Source organism: Chlorocebus sabaeus, chromosome 16, assembly GCF_047675955.1.
Source record: "Chlorocebus sabaeus isolate Y175 chromosome 16, mChlSab1.0.hap1, whole genome shotgun sequence".
Lineage (NCBI taxonomy): Eukaryota > Metazoa > Chordata > Mammalia > Primates > Cercopithecidae > Chlorocebus > Chlorocebus sabaeus.
The window spans coordinates 49,887,370-49,908,775 of NC_132919.1; the positions used below are offsets into that span (position 1 = coordinate 49,887,370).

Sequence of the window (21,406 nt, forward strand, 5' to 3'; positions counted from 1 at the left end):
AAAACTCATTTGGAAATGCAAAGGACCTAGAACAGACAAAACAACTTTGAGAAAGAACACAGTTAGCAGGCTTATATTACCGATGTCAAGACTTATAAAGCTACAGTAATCCAGACAGTGTGGTATTGGTATCAAGACAGACAAATAGATCAATGGAACAGAATAGACTCCAGAAATAGACCCACACACAGTATGGTCAATTGATTTTCAACAAAGGTGCAAAACATTTCAGTGAAGGAAGGATGGTTTTATCAATAAATGATCATGAAACATGATATCTATATGCAAAAAACTGAAAGAACTTTATACTTATATGTAAAAGTTCATGCAAAATGGATTACAGACTTAAATGCAAAACCTAAAACTACAAAACTTATAAAAAAAATAGGAAAAAATCTTTGTAACCTTGTGTTTGACAAAGATTTCTTAAATACAACACCAAAAGCACAATCCATAAAAGAAAACACTGGACTTCATTAAAATTAAGAACTTTTGTTCTTTGAAAGACATTGTTTTTTGTTTGTTTTTGAGACGGAGTCTCCCTCTATTGCCCAGGCTGGAGTGCAGTGGTACAATCTCGGCTCACTGTATCCTCCACTTCCTGGGTTCAAGCAGTTCTCCTGCCTCAGACTCCTGAGTAGCTGGGATTACAGGTATGCACCACCACACCGGGCTAATTTTTTGTATTTTTAGTAGAGATGGGGTTTCACCTTGTTAGTCAGGCTGGTCTCAATCTCCTGAGACCACCCACCTCAGCCTCCCAAAGTGCTGGGATTACAGGTGTGAGCCACCACACCCGGCCAAAAGACACTGTTAAGAGAAAGACAAGGCCAGGCACAGTGGCTCATGCCTGTAATACCAGGACTTTCAGAGGCTGAGGCAGGAGGATCACTTGAGCCCAGGAGTTTGTGACCAGAATGGGCAACATAGCCAGACCCTGTCTCTCTGTCTCTACACACACACACACACACACACACAAACACACACACACATATATATGTTTAAAGAGAGAGAGAGAGACAAGTCACAGACGGGAAAAAATATTTATAAAGCACGTATTTGATATAAGACTTGGATCCAGAATATACAAAGAACTCTAACAACTCCATAGTAAGAAAATAAACAACCTAATACAAACAACCTAATATTTTCAATGAGTAAAACTTTTTAAAAAGACACATCACCAAAAAAAAAAAAAAAAAAGAAAAAGATATATGGAAGACTAATAAACACACAAAAATATCTTCATCATTAGTCATTAGGAAAATGCCAATTTAAACCACAAGAAGACACCATTCCATGCCTGTTAAAATGGCTGAAATTTACAACACTGACCATCCCAAGCATTGATGAATTTGTTAAAGAATTGAAAGCCTCTTACGTTGCTGGTAGGACTATAACATGGCATGACCACCTTTTTTTAAAAAGTTAAACACACTTCTACAGTATTAACCAGCCATTATATTCTTAGGCATTTACCCAGGAGAAATGAAAGCATATGTTTCTACAAAAAATTGTACACGAACCAAAAAGGCTAGTCAAGACTCCCTGAGTTGGTTTTGCAATGTATTCATGGGTTGCCACCTACGGATTGAAGAGTTCCACCCAAGCTCACCCAGATGACTCTCTGAGGGCCTGGAATGTTTCCTCCAGGGATGAGGGTGGGTTTGCCCTGGGCCTGAACCAGCTGCCTTTCCCTCTTCCCTGCTTCATTCCCTCAGTCCCTCACCCTCGCTTCCTGGGACTACACTCTACTAAAATAGCACCTAAGCCTTAGCCTCAGGCTCCACTTTCTGGGGAATGCAGAATAAGACAGACCCGCTTAGCACAAAAATCACCCAACGCCTTGCCCTGGGTCCCCAGCTCCTGCTCCCCATAAGGATGATAAATGACCTTCCATCTCCCCTCCTTCCTCCTCTGCTTCCCGGCCACCTGGTCCCCTGAACTCTGGAAGGCATCTCTCCCAGGATGCTGTTTTCATTTTTCTCTTCATCCAGCCACCTCTGACTTCCTTTGGTTACAAATACCAGAGCAAGGATGTCTTTTTTTGGAAGCAGCTTCTTTGAGGTCTCTAGTTGAACAGGATTGCCTCAGGCTATCACAGAAGTTCCAGCGCTAGAGATAAAACCTTTCTCTTTCCAGACTTCATAACCTCTCATTCTCTTGGGCCAGTTTCTTAATAGCATTTTCTGATAAAGGTAGATCCCGTGTGTTCCACGACCCTCCGACTCTGCCCTCTTCAGCGCCCAGTACCCACAGCTTCCCGGGCTTTCCTCCCTGCAGCTGTGGCAATCAGCATGGGGAGCCTCACCTGCCAGCACCCCCCTCCGCACCCCACAGTGACCTCTGACATCTCAGCAGAGGTCTTGGACCTTGATTCCTGCTTCCAAGCCTTCTCTCTGCCATTCTCCAAGGCTTCATAATGCTGAACAGACTGTGGAGTCAGGGCCAAGCACCCCCGGCTCTGGACTTAGATCGATGTAGGCTGGAACATGAGCTCGGTGCTTACTAGCTATGGGTCACCTTCTAACCCACTGTGCCCTGGTGTCCTCATTTGTGGAGTGGGCAGGATCACACACAGTACCTACCTCATGGTGTGAAGGTGAAATAAGAGATGCACATGAGCCCTCAGCACAATGCCTGGCACACAGCAAGCTCTCAGTGGACAGTAGCCTCTTGGGTGGATGCCACCCAGATGGTGAGATCCCCCCCGAGTCCTCCTTCTCTCCTCCTTCCTCAGTCATAGAACCCAGAACTGGGCTGGGCACATTGAGCTGAGCTGTCTGGAAATAAAGTCACCCAGCGTCCCCTGGAAGTGGGCATGGCCCTGTGGCCAAGATGGAGCTGATGAGCAGTGCGGGAAACGTGGTGTCCCCCTCTGCTCCTTCCTTCTCCTTGCGGGCTGGGATGCAGATGTAATGACTCGAATGGCTGTAGTCATCTTGAACCATGAGACAAGGCCAGGGTGGAAACTCAACACGGTGGGTCAAGGTAAGAAGACCCCTGGGAACGCCACACCAGCCCTCCCGACCTCTGAAATTTGCAAGCAGGAAAGAAAACATACTTCTATCTTGTTTAAATCATGATTATTTTGGGGTTTTCCTGGGACAGCTGGACAGCTGGATCTAATACAGCTGTGAGAGTGATTAAATCCAACGATCATGTAACAGGCCTGATGTAGGGTGCAGGGGCTTCCCCTGATTGGTATCTTCATTATTAACCTTGACCTCATGCCACCTGCCTGATGCAATAACCCATCGAACGCTGGTCCCTCTCACTCCCAGGAGCTGCCCTGTGGCCATGCCAAGCAGGACCTTGACCTCCAGGGACCTGCCTCCCTGTCACAGAGGAGCCAGGAAAGATGGCTCCTAGGACCCTGCTGTCCCCATCACCCTCCTCCCCACCTTGGTCCATCCACAGGAACCACAAGCCCCAGAGAGCCTGAGTCAGGGGAACATCACGAGGAGAGACCCCTGGAGTGGCTGCTGGAGCGGGGAAGGGAGCAGAGGGCAGAAGGGGCAGGCGGCAAGCGGTTTCCATACCTGGAGCTGCCTCGTGGCCAGGGGGAGTGCAGGGAACAGAGAGAGAGACAGCAGGTTAGTGCTGATTCACAGACAACACCCCATGCAGGCAGCTCCTCTCTGGGGACCCCCAACCCTGAAGATGGGGTTCTAATCTCTACGCCTCTCTTGCTTCTCTCTGCCTTTCATCCCACAGAACCCCCAAGTCTAGCCTGACCACCCCCCACCCACCGACGACGCCCTTGCTGGGCTTACATTGTCTATTGATCTGTTCCTTGGGAGGGTGGAAGATGTAGTCACAGTCCTCAATTAAGGAATCATTTATTACGAGAGTCCGGGGGACAAGCTGTCAGCTTCCAGACTGGGTGTCTTTAAATAGCAGTTAGGAACTTTCTGTCCTGAACTGTTCATGGGAGACATTTCCAGCATGCAGGGCTTGGGCGGGAGGTGGGCGCCGCATCCTGGAAGGAGGAGATGCGGGACCCAGGCGGGGGCCTGTGCTGGGCAGGCTGGTGCTTCCCGCGCGCAGGGGTTGCGCTCACCTTCCAGATGCTCGCCTCCTTGCCGTACACCACGGCCATGTTGCTGGCCTTGCCGCCTTTGATGAGCTGCTTCTCCGTCTCGTTGAGCTCCTCGGACACGAAGCCCATGAAGGAGTTGTCGGGGGTGTGAGCTGCAGCCGGAGCATGCAAAAGGAACGGGGTCACCAAACAACCAATGGCAGCTCCAGGCCTCCCTGGACTGCTCCGCCCAAGAGGTCCTCTTTTGGCAGGGGTGGGAAAGGGGGCGGGGCGTAGGAGTGCGGTCCGGAGAGCCCTGGCCTGGGAACCCCCTTCCCAGAGACTGCCACAAAGCTCAGAGCAGAAGGAAACCTAGGCCTGGCATAGTGGCTCACGCCTATAATCCCAGCACTTTGGGAGGCCGAGGCGGGAGGATCCCTTGAGCCCAGGAGTTTGAAATCACCCTCGGCAACGAAGTGAGACCCTGTCTCTATTTAAAAATAGAAAAATTAGCCAGGCATGGTGGCAGGCGCCTGTAGTTCCAGACACTCGAGAGGCTGAGGTGGGAGAATCGCTTGGGCCCACTAGTTCAAGGCTGCAGTGAGCTTTGATCGCACCGCTGCACTCCAGCCCGGGCAACAGAGTGAGACCCTGCGCAAGAAGGAGAAAGAAGGAGACGACGACGAAGACAAAGATGGAGACGGAGGAGGAGGAAAAAAGAAGCAGGAGGAGAAAGAAGAGGAGGAGGAGGAAAAAAGGAAGAGGAGAAAGAGGAGGAGGAAGGGGAGGAGGAGGAAGAAGGAAGAAGCACCAGCAGTAGTAGCAGCAGCAGCCTAAGAGGTCATCAAGTCCCCCTGTTTGTTTTCAGATAGGGAAACTGAGGCTGAGGCCCCGGGTGACCCAGCGGGGACTCTGCCCTCCTCACAGTCCCTGGAGCACCAAGCTTCGGCTGCACCTCTGACTCATCTTTCCGCCCTCCACCTGAGCCCGTAGGCAGCGTCTGTCATCCCAGGTGGAACTTTCTCCACCTTCTCCATGACTGCACCCCGGCCTAGGCCCTATCAGCTCTCAGTGGGACCACCCTGACAGCTGCCTCCCCATTCCTGTGGCTGTCTTGGTAGAGTCTTTTCTCCGAAATGACACTTTTGAATCTAGGCCATATCAGGTTCCTCCTCTGCATAAAACCCCATATGCCAAAGTCCACCTCACAATCACCAGGCTCTGCCTCCATTCCCCTCCCACCACACCTCTGACCATCCAGCCCACCCGGAGCCCTGCTGGACGCAACCCCTCTCCATACAGAACTGTGCTCACAGGCCCGTGAGAGGTCTCTCCTGACCCCGGTCACCCATTGTCCCCTTAACAGCTTTATTTTTCATCACAGCACTTACTGACCAGACATTAGACTATATATTTATTTGTTCATGTATAATTGTCAGAATAGGCCGGGTGTGGTGGCTCACGCCTGTAATCCCAGCACTTTGGGAGGCCGAGGCGGGTGGATCACCTGAGGTCAGGAGTTCAAGACCAGCCTGGCCAACATGGCAAAACCCCATCTCTACTAAAAATATAAAAATTAGCCAGGTGTGGTGGCACACTCCTGTCATCCCAGCTACTCAGAAGGCTGAGGCACGAGAATCACTTGAACCTGGGACGCGGAGGTTTTAGTGAGCCGAGATCATGCCACTACACTCCTGCCTAGGAAACAGAGCAAGACTCCATCTCCAAAAACAATAATAATAATTGTTAAAATAGAAGCCCCTTGTGGGCCATGGTTCTGTTTTGTTCACTTCTGTGCCCCCAGCACCTGAAACAGAGCCTGGGCTGGCTGAATGAATGCTGGACAAAGATGGATGAGACAGGGGAGACAGCCTCCCATTCCCACCTCCAAGCATTGTCCCTGCTGCTGTCCCCTCGGCCTGCACTGCCCTCCTCCCTTTGTCTTGGATGAGGAAATTCTACTCAGCCTTCGGGGCCCCTCTCACACAACACCTCTTCCTGGAAGCCTTCTCGGGGGTGGACTGTGCCTCCCTTTGTGGCCCCATCTGCAGCAGTTAGGTCTCTGTCAAAGCAGGGATCGCCCCGAGACTTCCTCGCCATTTGACTTATTTATTCCCAGGAACCCACACACCAGGGCCAGGGAACGTGTTTGATCTCGTGCTCCGATTCCATGGCCATGTGTGGAGCACAGTGACTGCTAAAGCTCTGTCTGCCAGGGAGGGGTTAAGAGGAACATGAGAGCTGCGAATCTGCAAGACACACAAGCCCTGCTTTCTGCGCACTAGGATCCCGAATAAACCATTTATTGAATCCAGTGATATTGAATCTACCTTCCTGCATGGAAGGGGCTATGGTGAGCGAGGAGTCTGGGAGAAGCCACTCAGCCTTGATTTCCCACAACAGCCTTGATTCTAAATACCCTAGTTCTTCATTTTGAATGCACATTCCCACATTTTAATGTTTCTCCAATTGGGATGCATGTTTTAATCAAATGCGTAGATCTACTGTAGTATTTCCACCCACCCCTCAAGGCCCACAAGATGTAGTAATCGACATCTGGTACAGCTTAGAAGAGATGACGGTTTCCTGTGTAAGTGCCCGCAAAGCTCACAGATTCTTGGGCCTGAAAATCCAACTACAGAACCAACCAATCTCTCCTCTAGAGCTTCAGGAGGGTCAGGAGGAGCCCTGGAGGCCTGGAGTTCTTTCTGTGGGTGGTCAGGGTCAGGACAGCTCTCCGTCTGAGGAGGCTCTGTCCACGCCAGGCAAAGCAGCCCCTGCCCGCCCCTGTTTACCTGTCCAGCACCCATCTTCTGCCTCCCCTCTGGCTCCTCCAAAGCTGCCACCCAGCCCTCTCTCCCGTTTCCACCACTCTCTAAAGCTGAAGAATCCTGCACTAAACTGCCTTCATTCCACCAACTCCACCAGAAGGGACACATTTAGAACACGATTAGCTAAGCCAGTCGGAGGAGAACAGGGAAGTATGGCAACCAATTAAAATAACAGGGACCATTAAGCCAAGAGCTCCTGGGGGCAGAGCAAGGGTATAGCCAGGAAAGGCAGCAGCTCCCCCAGTTAGCTCTCTGGGGAAATTAGTCAGCTAGATGGGAACAGGCCTGCTCCTGATTTCCTTCCTGGACTCTGAGCCATTAAAACTGGCCAGCCTCCCTCTTCCCTTTTGTCCCCATTTTCTTCGATTTATTCAATCAATTAATGTTCTCTGAGGACCTAGGTTGGCTCCAGAGAGATTAAGATAAACCAATTAGTGGCGCCTTTTTGAGTGGTTCATGATCTATCAGGGAAAAGCAATGTATAAGGAAATAACTCTAGCATACTTCAATATATGCTTTAACAGAGTTAAGTTTAAGAATTATAAAAATAGAGGTAAAGAGGCAGTACATTCTGCCTGGAGTAGATGAGGGGATCAGTGAAAGTGATGGTAAAAAGAGGAGACATTTGACTTGAGGTTTTGAAGGATGAGTAGGAGTTTGCCAGGTCTGGAAATCCACATCCAGTGGGCTCCACCCTGAGACAAGTCCTCATTTTCTCACTGCAGGATATTGCAGAAGCCTCTTAACCCATTTCTGCTTCCCCCTCCTACCTGCTCCATCGTCTTTGGCCACCTGCAGTCCGACAGGATAATATGCCTCAATAAAGATGTTTCTCCGGCTAGGCACAGTGGCTCACGCCTGTAATCCCAGCACTTTGGGAGACCGAGGCAGGTGGATCACCTGAGCTCAGGAGTTCCAGACCAGCCTGGGCAACAAGGTAAAACCCCATCTCTACTAAAAATACAAAAATTAGCCGGGCAAGGTGACGTGTGCCTGTGGTCTCAGCTACTCCAAAGGCTATGCACAAGAATCGCTTGAACCCAGGAGGCGGAAGTTGCAGGGAGCCGAGATCGCACCACTTCACTCCTTACAGAGTAAGACTCTGTCTCAGAAAGAAAAAAAAAAAAAAAAAAGGCCAGGTGCGGTGGCTCACGCCTGTAATCCCAGCACTTTGGGAGACTGAGGCGGGCGGATCATGAGGTCACGAGATTGAGACCATCCTGGCTAACATGGTGAAACCCCATCTCTACTAAAAATACAAAAAATTAGCCAGGCAAGGTGGCGGGCACCTGTAGTCCCAGCTACTTGGGAGGCTGAGGCAGGAGAATCGCTTGAACCTGAGAGGCGGAGGTTGCAGTGAGCCAAGATCATGCCACTGCACTCCAGCCTGGGGGACAGAGTGAGACTCTGTCTCCAAAAAAAAAAAAAGTTTCTTCATGACATTCTCTAGTTGAAGAACCTTCAATGGTCCTCCAACGTGAACTCGGGAACCTTGGCTAAAAGACCCTACTCCTTAGTGCCCTGATCCTCCATGCTCCTCTTACCAGCCTCCAATCTGACTGCTTCCCTTCTTTTTTTCTTTTTCTCTCTCTCTCTTTTTTTTCTTTTTTCCCCCGAGACAGAATCTTGCTCTGTTGCCCAGGCTGGAGTGCAGTGGTGCCATCTCAGCTCACTGCAACCTCCACCTTCAATGATGCCATTACTTAATTATTCAAAAATCACATCTGCCCCAGTACAGCCTCGAGTCTAGAGAATCAGAAAAAAAAAAGAATAGTCCAAGCACCCACAAGAGATGCCATGAATTTGACAGGCTAAATACAAATCATATACTTTACTCACAAGCAAGTCCCTGACGACTCCGCTCAGAGTCTGTGGTGCTCTTAATTTAATAGATGCAATCCTAACAAGGGTGCTTATCTAGCTTTCTGGCCCAGAGCCTTCAAAGAGCCACACGCAAGATGCTGCTGGAGGCAGATGTACTGACAACAATTAAAAGTGACAGCCAAGAGCCTCCCAATAAGGTGGAAGAGCGCAGCGCGAAGCAGACACGAGGAGGGGACACAGCTCCGCACCTCTGCCGTCCAGAAGAGCAGGCCCATGCACCTGGGAGGCAGAGAACCGACCCTGAGTTGTCAAGAAAAGGTGAAATTGTTTTCAGTGAGCTGCGTTTAACAGGATAGGTCAGTGTGTATATACATTTTAGAGTATCATTAAAAACAACTGAAACCCAGGCACGGTGGCTTGTGCCTGTAATCCCAGCAGTTTGGGAGGCCTACGTGGGCCGATCGCTTGAGCCCAGGAATTCAAAACCAGCCCGGGCAACCTGGTGAAACCCTTTCTCTACAAAAAATATAAAAATTAGCTGGGCATGGTGGCGGATGCCTGTAATGCCAGCTACTTGGGAGGCTGAGGCAGGAGGATCACTTGAGCCCAGGAGGTCGAGGCTGCAGTGAGCCTAGGAGATCACACCACTGCACTCCAACCTGGGCAATAGAGCGAGATCCTGTCTCAAAAAACAAACAAACAAATAGCTGAAGCCCAGCTCCACTCACGTTCCTTGCCTGGAGCCCTGGCAGCCAAGTCCACTCCTGCATTTCTGGAACCTTCCAGTTCTTCCCACATCCCTCTTTACTGCAGCTGTTCCCTCTGCCTGCCTGCTCCTTTCCACCCAGGGAAGTTCTCCAACCTACTCTGGAATGCCCTGTGTTCTGGAACTGTGTGCCCAGCCACCCTCCTGGAGGGTGAAGGCTACGTCTGCTGGAGTCAGGGAGGTCACCCCGCCCTGGACATCCCCTCCATGCTTCCTGTTCCCCAAATAGCACCAGAGGCTTCCTTCCCGGTTCACACACTTATGGAGAAGGAGAAGGCGATGCTTGCTGGGTCCCACCACCCCACTGGCTGGAGAAGGAAAGAGAGGGAGGAGCGAGACCCTGGCCGCCTCTCGTGCCACCTCTGAGAACCGTGAGGAGGACCTCCTGACCCTGACCCCACCCCCGCCCTGTGGGGCACTCACGAAACATGGTCATGAACTGCTTGGGGTTGAGGTTCCAGTAGCCCCAGTTGGTCCGGTAGCCATGCAGCGTGGCGTACTCCTCATGGTTGTATGCAGGTTCCGTCCCGAAGGTGTCGATGACCCTGATTCGGCACCTGCCCCCCCAGGGACCGGGAACCAGGGTGAGTAACCTCCCTGCGTGTCCCTGGGCTGGAGTTGCCCCAGCCACAAGCACTGTCACCAGCCAGTGGCGGGGTCAGAGTAGCACAGTGTGTGTTAGCACTTGGACTAGGACACTGCCTCGCTGTGTGACCACAGGCAAGTGCCTTCACTTCTCTGTGCTGTCTCATCTGTCAAGTGGGAAAAACAACAGCCCAATTGTCTCAGGGTTGTAGGGAAGCTCCTGGCCCACGGTCCGTGGTTAGCACTCAGGAACTGTAGCCATTACTGCCACCCAGAAGGGAGGCACTGTTTGGAGAGGGGGTCCCTCTCTGTTGTCCCTGGGGTCCTCTATACAATCTGCACCTGCCTGGGTTGGGAGTCCATAGCCCCTCTGCTCAGGAGCCTGACACCCCTGGATGTACCTGGTCTATAGGGCCAGGATGCAACAGGCAGGGTCCCAGGCACTGCCCACGGGCTGTCTTTGGGAGGCAGCACTTCTGAGCCTCCTCTGCAAGGCTGGTCCCAGCCGGGGTGGACCCTGCAGCTGGGCAGAGGCTCTGCTCCACAGGGCTCTTCTCCCTCTGCTGCCTCCAGCGGTGGAGGCCCAAGTTCAAAACAGAGGGGCCTTGTTCCTATAGATCTGCCAACCGCAGGGCCAGACGAACTCTGAGGCCACTCTCAATGGGCCACAGCCCCAGAGCCATGCCCTCTGCCCACCCTGCCCCCTGGAAGGGGCACCTGAAAAAAAGCACCAAGACTCAGAGGCCCTGCAAGGAGCTCCTCACCCCAGCGTCCTTCCTGGTGACCCAGAATTGTCTGCGGAGTGCTGAGGTCGGCACTTTTCCCCCAGGGAAGGGGCCTGGGGTGGGAGGAGAGAGCGCCCAGTGCATAGAGAACACGCATTAATAATAAAAGCAATAACACTGCCTGTCACTTTTTTCCCTAATAAAATCATGTGGGATCGTCAATGGGACTGGAGCACATGTAATAAATAGCAGGGCTCTCTGTGCTAAATTAAGCCCCACATCCCGCTGGCTGCAGTGAGACAGGGAGCGATGGTCTTGGCCTTCCTCCAGACGGAGAGAGGGTGGGGTGGAGGAAGAGAGGGGAGTGCTGAGCAACTCTCCCCACCCCAAGGTCCCCACAGCAGGGTCACAGCCCTGGTTACTGTCCCATTCCCTTGTACCCCTCTCCACTTCCTCAGCCCCACTCCATGTAGATTACCCTGGTCCCCTGCCCCCAGCCTCAAAGCAGCAGAGGGTGATGGAGCAACTCCCTGGGTGGTTTATTAATTATCATTGTGTTAGCCGGGAGGCAGACAGGGAAGTGGCAGGGGAGGGAAGGGGAGGGGAGGGGAGAGAAGGGGAGGGGGAAGGGGGGAGGGAAGGGGAAAGAGGAGGGGGAATGGGGGGAGAGTGGAATGGGGGAAGGGGAGGGAGGGGGTGGGGAGAGAAGGGGGAGGGGCAAGGGACAGGGAAGGGGAGAGGAGGGTGGAATGGGGGAAGGGGAGGGGAGGGTGGAATGGAGGAAGGGGAATGGGGAAAGGGGAGGGAAAGGGGAGGGGGAGATGAGGGGGAGGGGGAGGGGAGGGGACATGGGGGAGGAGAGGGGGGAAGGGGAGGGGAGGGCGGAGGGCAGGATGCAGGACAGTATGTTCTCCCACTTGGGACCAGCTGGCCGAGTGGGGACATGGGGGCAGGGTGTGAAGGAGGAGCTTTCTCCCCTGGCATGCAGGTCACGTGCCCACCCTCTGGCCGCCCTCTCACCGGTACTTCTTGAAGGAGAGTCCCATGTGCTGCTTCATCTGCTGCAAGCCGTGGTAGTCGGTGTAGATGAGGTCAAAGGGCAGGGGCATGGTGAGCGGGCAGCTCCCCCGGCCTGGCGGCACCCCTAAGTTACTGAGAGAAGAGCCCTTCAGAGTCTGGGCCCCAAGAAACCCACCTGCCCAACCAGCCAACCCAGTTCCTTAGAGCCCAGGATGAACGGTAAAAGTGCAGACAGCTTAGCACAGACTCTCAGACAGGAAGTGAGCAGGATGGCCCTGTACGGTAACGTAGGTTTTTCACTGCACAAGGCAATCCAGCGAGGGGCAGGTGGGACTGAGGTCAGTGTGGGCTCCCGTGCGCCCAGCCTGGGCTACCTGCCGGGAAGAAGGGGCACTTTTTGTCATTGCCACAAATGTGCTCCCGCAGGGCTGTGGCTACCCAGAGAGGGAGCCTTTCTCTAACTCTCACAAATCCCATGGATGCTGGCTGCAGTCCTCAACCTCAGCTATATGTTTGTCTGGATGAGGGCCCCAAACCTCCTGCCTCAGAAGAGTGCAGTCTTGCAGGACTGACTGAGCTCCTGGTGCCCAGGGCTGGCTGAGGCCACAAGCTCCTGCAGGCCACTGGTCACCTGTTTCCCACTCCGGGCACTGCACGGGACCTGCCTGCCCTCACTTGCCAGGTCATTTACACACAGGTTTTCATCTGGGACAAGGTTGCCTCTGGTGACCTGGAAGACGCAGCTTGGCCAGAGAAGGGGTGGTGCCCCTCTGCCATCTGGCATCCCATCTGGCTGGAGCTGCTGGGTCATCTCCTCCTGCTGGTCCCCCCAGGTCCCCGGCTCCAGGAGCACGGACAGGAGGACATGGAAGGACATGACCACACCCCATGGCTTCCTCTAGAATCCCCACATCTGCTCAGTCCGCCTCCCTGGGGAAGGGTTCAAAGCCCCTGTCCCGGCAGCCACAGCTGCCATTTTAAACTCCTCTGCCCACAACCCCCCTGCCAGCATCCGTACAAACCAGCTCCTCCCTCCAGGAGCCCCTGCTTATTCCAACTCCACAGCCTCGGTGTCTCCCCTGCAGGGAATGATGAGGCATCCAGTCCCTTGTTCATTCAGTTAAGTCTATGCTGAGCCCGAGTCAGGTGGGATGCGCCGTCCTCCACAGAGACGGTCCTTCCACAGTCCCCTCCCCACCCCACCAGAGGAGGGCGCCCGGGAGCTCAGAATGCATGCAGAACCCGGTCAGGCACCTGCTTCCCCAAACGCCCGCTCCCCACCGGGTCCTCAAGATAATTCTCTTTAACAAATGTTTCTTGAGTGCACGTGGGGTGCCAGGCCCTGTGCCCACATCATGAACTCAGAGACACGTGGGATGTGGCCCCAGCCCCAGGAGCACGAGCCATGTGAGGTGTGTATGCCTAGGGGTGCTGGAGCAGAGATCTGAATAGCGTGTGCTGAGGCACAGTGGAGGTGTCCTGAGGAGGGGCCCATTGGTGGAGGGATGGGCAGGGGGGTTGCCCAAGCAGAGAAGGCCACGTGCCCTGTCTTCATCTTCCTCTCTCAACAGCTCTTGGTGGACATGTCACCTCATGGAGCTGGATGTGACTGTCCTTTGCTCCCAACCCAGATTGGGAAGCAGCCAGGCCATCGGGCACCATCTCCCGGGGATGCCCACCTCCCCAGGATTCGGGGTTCAGGTGCCAGCTCTGCAAGAGACCCAGGATACCTCCTACTAGGGAGGCCCTTCAGGGACCCATATGATAAACAGAGTCAGGCTGGGGAGGTGATGAGCTTTGACAAGGTCACCTGCTCATTAACAGCAAGGGGCCAGGATTGATCAGTTTCCTGGGCTGTGTCTGGGCTCTTTGAAACCATTCAGGCCAGGTGGAAAAGTACCGGCCCGAAAGGTGCATGCTCGCTTTGCGCATGCTCAGAAGCTCGGGGAGGGGACTGTGCACAGCATCCGTTAGCACACCGTCCAAAGTGGCGCCATGTCAGTGATGTTTCTGGTCACCTGCCGACAGCGCTGTGATGGAGAGAGGTGGGGAGAAGCTGCCAGCAGAGGGACTAAGCCATCAGAGGTCAGCCTTACCCTGCAGAGAAGGGCAGCAAGAGGGGAGGCGCTTTCTCTGGGCCTTGCCCCCCACCTCCAGCTGGTACCCCCACCAGCCTCTTGCGCTGTCCCCACACTGGCTTCCCTGCCATGTCAGAACCTTTGCTGCTAAGTGTGAGAGGGGAATGTGAAAAACCTAATAACCGTTTCCTCCTCATTTCTTGTCCATAAACTTAAAAATGGCCAAGGGCTCCTCCCCCATCCCTCCAACCTTCCTGTCTTCCCCTCTTTCCAACCCAGACCGCCTGCCACACGGGATTCTCTGATCCAGGGCTTCTAAGGCAGTGCCTGCCTCTTCAGCTTTTTGGTTGAAATACCCAGACAGCAAAGGAGAAGGAGCACAGGCCCCAGGGGTCTGGAGCCATCACAAGCAGCAGCTCCCACAACCTGGAGACTTCATGAAATATTTGGTGGTACGTTTAAGTGTCGAACAAATTCTGCATTCACTCTGCAAGATACCCCTGTTGTTTTCTGTGAAGCATGGACTTTCTCACTCCCAAAACTCCTCCAGTAAAACTGATGCCCCAGAAGGAAGCTTCATTTTCTTTGCCCTGGGGCTCCAGAAGTCCCCTCTTCCTCACCTCCCCAACCCAATTGAGAACCACACACAAAAGGACACAAAGATGCTCCCTCTATCCCCTTCCTTGCAGAAACCAGGAAGGGGGTGGCTGCTCCTCCCACATGGAATCTGGGTCTAGTAAAATTAAGACAATCCTGAAAATACAAACCGTAGGTGGGTCTAGGAGCTGCTACCTGCACCAGGAACATGACTGGTTTCCCTACAGATCTCTGGTTGGTTTCCAGGCAACATGTTATCTCTCTGTCCTGGGAGCTTCCTTTTGTTGCCCCATCACTGACCACACCCCTGACCCTAGTCCCAGACACCAGGGCCACTGAGAGGACAGAGGGGTTGTAGCACGTCACAGCCCTCTCCTGGGAGACCGCCACGCTGTGGTTCTAAGGCGAGTCCATCATCCTCGCCATCTTCAAGGCTAACATTTTGGACACAGGCATCATTCTATGTGCTTTCAACTTACTGATGCATCAACTCCTTTCATCTTAGCAACTACCCTACCAGATCAGACCCATTCTCATCCTGTTCCCATCTTTACAGATTGGGAGAGAGTCTGAGTAACTTACCTAAGGATACACAGCCAGGAAGGAGCAGAGCTGGGATCAGAGTCTTTCCACAATGGAAACTTGGTCACATCTCCCCAGGGTCCTGACCCTGTCTGAGGCTTCCCACTGCCTCTGAGCCAGGACTTCCAGGATGCTTCCCCACCTAACCCCTGTGGAAGCAACAGCTGCAGCCCCTGCACCACAGCCTGTGCCCCCCAGGGTCTGCAGCAGCCTCTCCAGCACAGGCCCACTGGGTGTGCATGGAGGGAGCAAGGGAGTGGGCAGAAGGTGGACCCCCACTGAGCCCCACCTTATGCAGGACCCACTTGGGCAGTCAGTCCTCACCCCACGAAGCCTCAGCCCTAAACCTTCGCACCCAGGTCCAGAGCCGGGCAGGAGCAGGGACACCTTGCTGAGCAATTGCTTCCCCCATGCACACCCCGCTCAGTGTGAAGTCAAAGTCTTGACTAAACCAGAAAAAAAGGGAGGAATATTAACGGATGGGGGTGAAGGAATCTACAATAAGACAGCAGCTGTCACCAGCATGCAACTAAGATAAGTGAGAGCGAACCCTTCCTGTCTCTGTCACACGTGAGGCCAGGGGTTGCAGAAATTTCAAGGTGGACCCGGCCAAACCCTCCCCTCTGATCCTACCAAGGTTCTCCTGTGACGGTGCTCTGCTTTCACAGAAACCGTTCCCTGGGTCTAGAATACTCTTCTCACCTCCACGTGCTTAACTCAAACATCGCCTCCTCCTCCAGGAAGCCTTACCTGAGACACCCCTCCCACTATGCTCCCTCCATACCTGGGACACACCTCTTCCCACCTGGAGGCCCCTTTGAGGGCAGGGTCAGGCCATCTTTAAAACTCAAGACCAAGGACAGGACCTGACCCACTAAACATCTGCTGTATTCATGAAGCAATAACAAAGTGGTAGACGAGATGGCCCTCAGGAATAACTGGTTTCAATGTTTAACAGTTGGCCAAGAAAAGCCTCCCTGGAGAGAGAATGTGGGTGAGTGAGGGGCCCGGGGCGAAGGTGCCTTGGCCACTGGCCTTCGGGTCTGGACCTGAGCCCAGTGGCCCTCCACGTGGCTCAAAGGACATCACAGCAGAGGAGGGAGACCAGTCGGCCTGGAGACAGCAGCATCCCCTTCCCAGGAGGAGTTAAGGAGAAGCCCACATGTCCTCAGCCCCGGAAAACAAGGATTTTCAATTGAAGAGGAGGACGTCCCTGGAGGTGTCCGCAGCGGCCTCACTGCTCTTGTCAGAAGAAACGTGAGCCTCGCCCCCTGGAGAGCAGAAAGGTCAGCTGCGGGGATACTAGTTTTATCACTTGTATTTTAAGTTTACTTTTACGGGCAATTTTACCCTAAGTGATTGGCTGGAGCAGTGACATGAATTGAAAATGCCATCACCCGACAACCTTCAGCCAAAGGTTCCTGGGAGGCGCGGCTGTGCATTTCCACCAATCCTGCTGAATCTGCAAAACGCTCCTGTCCAGACCTTTCTGCACCTCCAAGGCCAAGTCCTCATTTCTCTTGAACTCTCAGTCCAGGGCTGGGTCAAGAGGACGGTTCAACAGCCCCCACAGACAGGGATGGGCGGAGGGAGGACCTCAGGGACAGAAGGAACATGAAATGCATCTGCTGCGTACCCCACCGTCTGCCCACTGCCAATAGCCAGTGCTTGGGGAGGACAGGGAAGTTTGCGTGGAATTGCCAAACTGGCTGATTAGAATCTATTTCTGAGTGTCCCCAGGCAAGAATAGGGGTCTAAATCCCAAGATGAAAGGGGTAGGGGTAGGGTGGCCAGGGGAATGGAGCATTTCTGCAGGTCACCTGGTTAGAGTTGGCCCTGCACTGTGCCCAAATTAATCCACCCGGAAAAGCTACCCTCTCAGGGGAGGAAGGAATAGGAAATTATTGTTTAACGGGCGTGGAGTTTCAGTTTTGCAGGAAGAGAACTGGAGATGGATGGTGGCAATGGCTGCACCACAATGTGAATGTGCTTTACCACTGAACTGTGCCCTTCGAAGTGGTTATGGCAGCACATTTTATGTTATGTGCATCTTACTACAATTTTTTAAAAAGCCGGCCCAGCACAGTGGCTCACGCCTATAATCCCAGCATTTTAGGTGGCCTAGGTGGGAGGATCGCTTGAGTCCAGCAGTTTGAGACCAGCCCAGACGACATGGCGAAACCCCATCTCTACCAAAAATACAAAAAATTAGCCAGGCATGGTGGCATGCACCTGTCATTCTAGCTACTCAGGAGGCTGAGGTGGGAGAATCGTTTGAACCCAGGATGTTAAGGCTGCAGTGAGCTGTGATGACATCATTGCACTCTAGCCTCGGCAAGAGAGTGAGACCCAGTCTTAAAAATATGAATGATTTAAAAATAATTTTTAAGTCAACCCATTCACATTCCCGGCTCCCATGCCAAGCACTCTGCCTCCCAGAGGGGCTGAGGCCCCATCTTCTCCAGCTGTCACTTTCCCCACCTGCCTGAGACTCCCAGCTGGCCACAAACAACACAGGGGCTTAGTAAATATCCAGGGAAGGACTGGCTCAGGCACTCTTTGCTAAAAGATCAAAGAGGAAGATGGGGAGATGGGATGAGGGAGGAGAAAAATAAACCTTCACTTAATAGAAGAAACCCTCGGCTAGGAATTCAAATGCTGAATTCTGGCAATGAAAAACATGCCTGGCTAGGAGCTCCAGCAGGCGTTTGCTGGGTAGCCTTCCGCAAGCCACAGCATCGCTCTGTTGCCGCCTCCACATGTGGGACACGTGCTCAGGCGAATCTCCACAGTCTCTTTTAGGCTAAAAATTCTCTGGTTTTATTTCTCTCTGTGCCTTTGGTCTGTGGCTAGAAATAATCTCCAGGTAGTGCTCAAACTGTGGAACAAACTATTCTCTCTCTCTTTCTCTTGTGTGGGAGAGACCTAATTAAAAAGAATCCTTGCAAAGGGCTCAGAGATCTTTGGCTCCAGGGGCTGAAGTGCAGGCAGGATCCACAACTTCACTGGGTGCCTCTCAAGGGGAACACACAGCTGGTGCAGCCTGAGACGTTCCGCCTCCCCAGGGCCCTGAAATCCTCCAAACCTGACTAGTGCCCGTTTCCCAAGCATCATGGGCAGCCCCTGACCCTACCATGGCCCATTACCAGAGCAGGTCACTGTCTGGTCCCTGACAGATCAGATGGGGGCAGAAAGAAGAAACTCAGAGGTTGAACTGGGCATCTAATGAGCTGCTTTAGGAAGCAGGGGTTAGGATGACTAACGAGGAAAGAGTTACACCGTCGTGCAGCATTGTCTTCCTGCCCAGGATGGACTGACCTCCCTGTAGCCAACAGAAGCAGCCCAGAGTTGCTTTATGGAGACATTGGGATGGCCCTGCCCTCAGCTCCCATCTCCCAAAAAGGCAGATGACCTTGAACATCTCCAGCACATACCCCATGCCCTCGAGGGTTCAGGGCCACAGCTGAGAGCTGCCAGGCCCCCTCGGGGTCCGTGGCTCAGAGGAAAAGGGAGTCCAAAGGCAGACGGGGGCACAGTCCAGGTGCTCCTTATAGCCGAAGCCACCACAAAGCATGGGTGCGGGGGCAGGTGGGGTGCAAGGTGTGTGGTTGGCGGGGGGAGCCTCCAAAAGGGAAACTGAGGGAGCAGCGTATCCTCAACACTGCAGACCCAAAGTGGGGCTGGCATCCAAAGCTGGCACTTTCTTCCCCAGTGTTCTTTCCTAGTAAGCAAACTCAGGGCTAAGAATAGGGCCGTGCTCCCAGGAGAGCTGGAGGAAACGGCACACTCATCCCCCTGGCTGCCAGCACGGCTGCAGGAAGAGGATCGGGAACTCGGCCCTCCGGCTGTTCCCAGTCCTCTTCCTTACAGACAGGCCTCAATTTCTAGAACAAATGCCTGTAAACGCTGAGCCCGAACCCAGGTTATCTCATCCAGGCTTTAGCTCCTGGTGCCCAGGCCACCCCGAGGGTTCCTCTATTTGTTCTGGGTTAGGGCCTGGGTGTCGGGGATTATTTTTAGTTCCTCGGGTGATTCCTGTGTGCCAGGGGCTCTTGCTATTCTATCCAGTTCCACCAACCTTTGCTGAGAACCAACCTGTGCAGGGGCCTTGGGGTAAGACTCTCCTCAAGCAGTCTCGGTGGGAGATGAGGGCCAAAAGCTAAGACACAGCCCCTGCATCCTGGATTCGGATGTTGAAGACCCCTGGCTCCACGCTAGAGCTGCCGAGGAAAAAGCAGTCTGGCTCCCAGGAAAATGCATTCCTTTTACCAAAGCTACTCTGACTTGAGGGGCAGGTGGTGATATAGGAGAGTGTTTTGTGATCCTAAATAATCTCAAAATGGAGTCACTTATGACAAGCGACTCAGCCCACAGTGAAACTGCTGATCCTTCAAAGTGATAAATGTATGCTGGACTGGGGTGATGAGATGACACCTGCGGTGGGAAGGCACCCCCGAGACCCAACAAGAAAGCGAAGCCAGAGGCAGCTGAGAAATGACCACAGACGGCCCTGCGGAGGCCGGAGACACAGCAAAGAAACTGACTTCGAGAGACATTCGGACCCGCCTGGCTTGTTAGTCAGTGCACACGTATCCCGAGCCACTGGCCTGTGGGTGCTGAATATATTTGCAGTGAAGGTTGGTGTGCAAATCCTCACACTAAACCCGGACTTGAAAGCATTTAATTGGCCACTGAGTCATAGTGAAACCTCCCACCTGGCGTTGGACTAGCACAACTAGGCTGACTCAAACCTGACAGCGTAGTCGGGAGGAGTGCTAGGGGGTTACTCGTACCATCCTGTGCTTCTGCCAGCTTCACCCAGAATAAAAAGGGCCCCAGACCAGCCCTGGCCCCAGTTTCCAAGAGGCAGGAACCCTTGAGTTTGACCCTTCCCGTGGGGCTCCTTCCAGTCTCCCTGACAGATGGTTCCTGAAGCTCGTCCGCTGCCACCTTCCTCCTCTCCAGCCACCATCTGACAAGACACTCTCTTGGTCTGTGCTTGGCAGAGGAAGAACACTGGTCCCCCCATCCCTTCTCGAGAACCCACGACCCCTGAGATTCACAGAGGCCCCGATGCCTCCTCCACAGGGACGAATCCTGCCCCCCTTAGGAGCATCCAGAAGCCAGTCCTTTCTCTTTTGAGTTTTTTCTTGTAGAGATTAGGTTTCACTTGCTCAGGCTGGTCTTGAATTCCTAGACTCAAGGGATCCGCCTGTAATCATAGCTCCCAAAGTGCTGAGGTTACGGGTATGAGCTGAAGGCCTGGTCTGTCCTCATTTCTTATCTATCTCCCCAAGTTCTCCTCACTCCACTCGGGGTGCATGGATCTCTCATGAGGGCCAGTGACATCATTTCCATGAGTTTTCCCTTGCAGCCCTCCCCAACACAGGCCAGGCCAGACCTGGGACAGGCGACATGGCACGGCCTCCATCGGTCTTGCTTTTTGGTCAATGTTCAGACTTGACCGGGGGCCTTGACTTGCAAGAAACAGACTCCCTGAGACGTCAGTGCAGCACATGGAGCATGAGGGGAGACGAGGCCCTTGCGAGGAAGGTCGCTCCTGGATCCCGAGGAAGGATGAAGGGCAGGGGCCAGGGCAGCCCCAGGCCCCAGCAGCAGAAGCCCACAACCTTCCACGACATTTGGCTACACTGAACGAGATCCCACCACACTCGGCATGCCGGCGCCTGCTCCCTCTCTGTCCCCTTGCCCGCCATCTAGGTCTTCTGCCCATCCAGGTCTGAATTTCCCGGGGAAAGGTCTGACCGCCAGCCAACTTGGGTCGGGTGTCCGGCTGCCAGGCGTGGCTGGGATGCGTGCCTCCTGCCCTCGCTCCCCACTCAGCCAGGAGGATAAAATGCCTCCTTGAAACTGAAGGAAGGGGAAGGAAAAAGGAGACAGGAGAGGGGCTGGGGATTTTTAGTGTAACATAATCATCAGCCTCTCGTGCCTCCTCTTGGAACAGGGAGGGTGATACAGGAGAGCCGCCGTTCACAAGTCTAGGTGCCAAGACGCGGTTCTTCTCCACCTTTTCCTAATCTGTGTGCTTATAAGTTATAAAATAGTTCAAGCATCCAGAAAATTATAGAAAATCATATAATGCTCCAATGCTTCCACTTCCCGGCCTTGTCAAGCCTTAACATTTTGCCATATTTGGTTCGAATCCTTTCTCCCGCTGCCTCCACCTGGCTCATGGGAAATGCCCTCCCCTCCCGCATCAAAGATAAAACAGAAACCATCAGAGGGGAGTGCCCGATCCCCGCGTCCCAGCCCGGGCCCCCCATCCCGCTGCATTTACGTCATACCCTGGTCTTTGCTCCTTCTCTCACCTCAGGGCAGAAGAGCTGTCCCTGTCCCTCCTCCTGGGACCCTCCCCT

General features: G+C 53.5%; 1 protein-coding gene across 3 annotated transcripts in view; it reads right to left on the minus strand.

The window, feature by feature from the left end:
* Window positions 1-21,406, minus strand: part of MGAT5B (alpha-1,6-mannosylglycoprotein 6-beta-N-acetylglucosaminyltransferase B) — an 80,733-nt gene that overhangs the window by 13,283 nt on the left and 46,044 nt on the right. For all 3 annotated transcript variants that reach the window (XM_008011610.3, XM_073004991.1, XM_008011608.3), the window contains 3 exons: window positions 11,773-11,904; window positions 9,866-9,999; window positions 4,064-4,194 (listed from right to left, as the gene is read on the minus strand). In XM_008011610.3, the coding sequence (XP_008009801.3) occupies window positions 4,064-4,194; window positions 9,866-9,999; window positions 11,773-11,904 (397 nt within the window). The remainder of the gene's footprint in view (window positions 1-4,063; window positions 4,195-9,865; window positions 10,000-11,772; window positions 11,905-21,406) is intronic.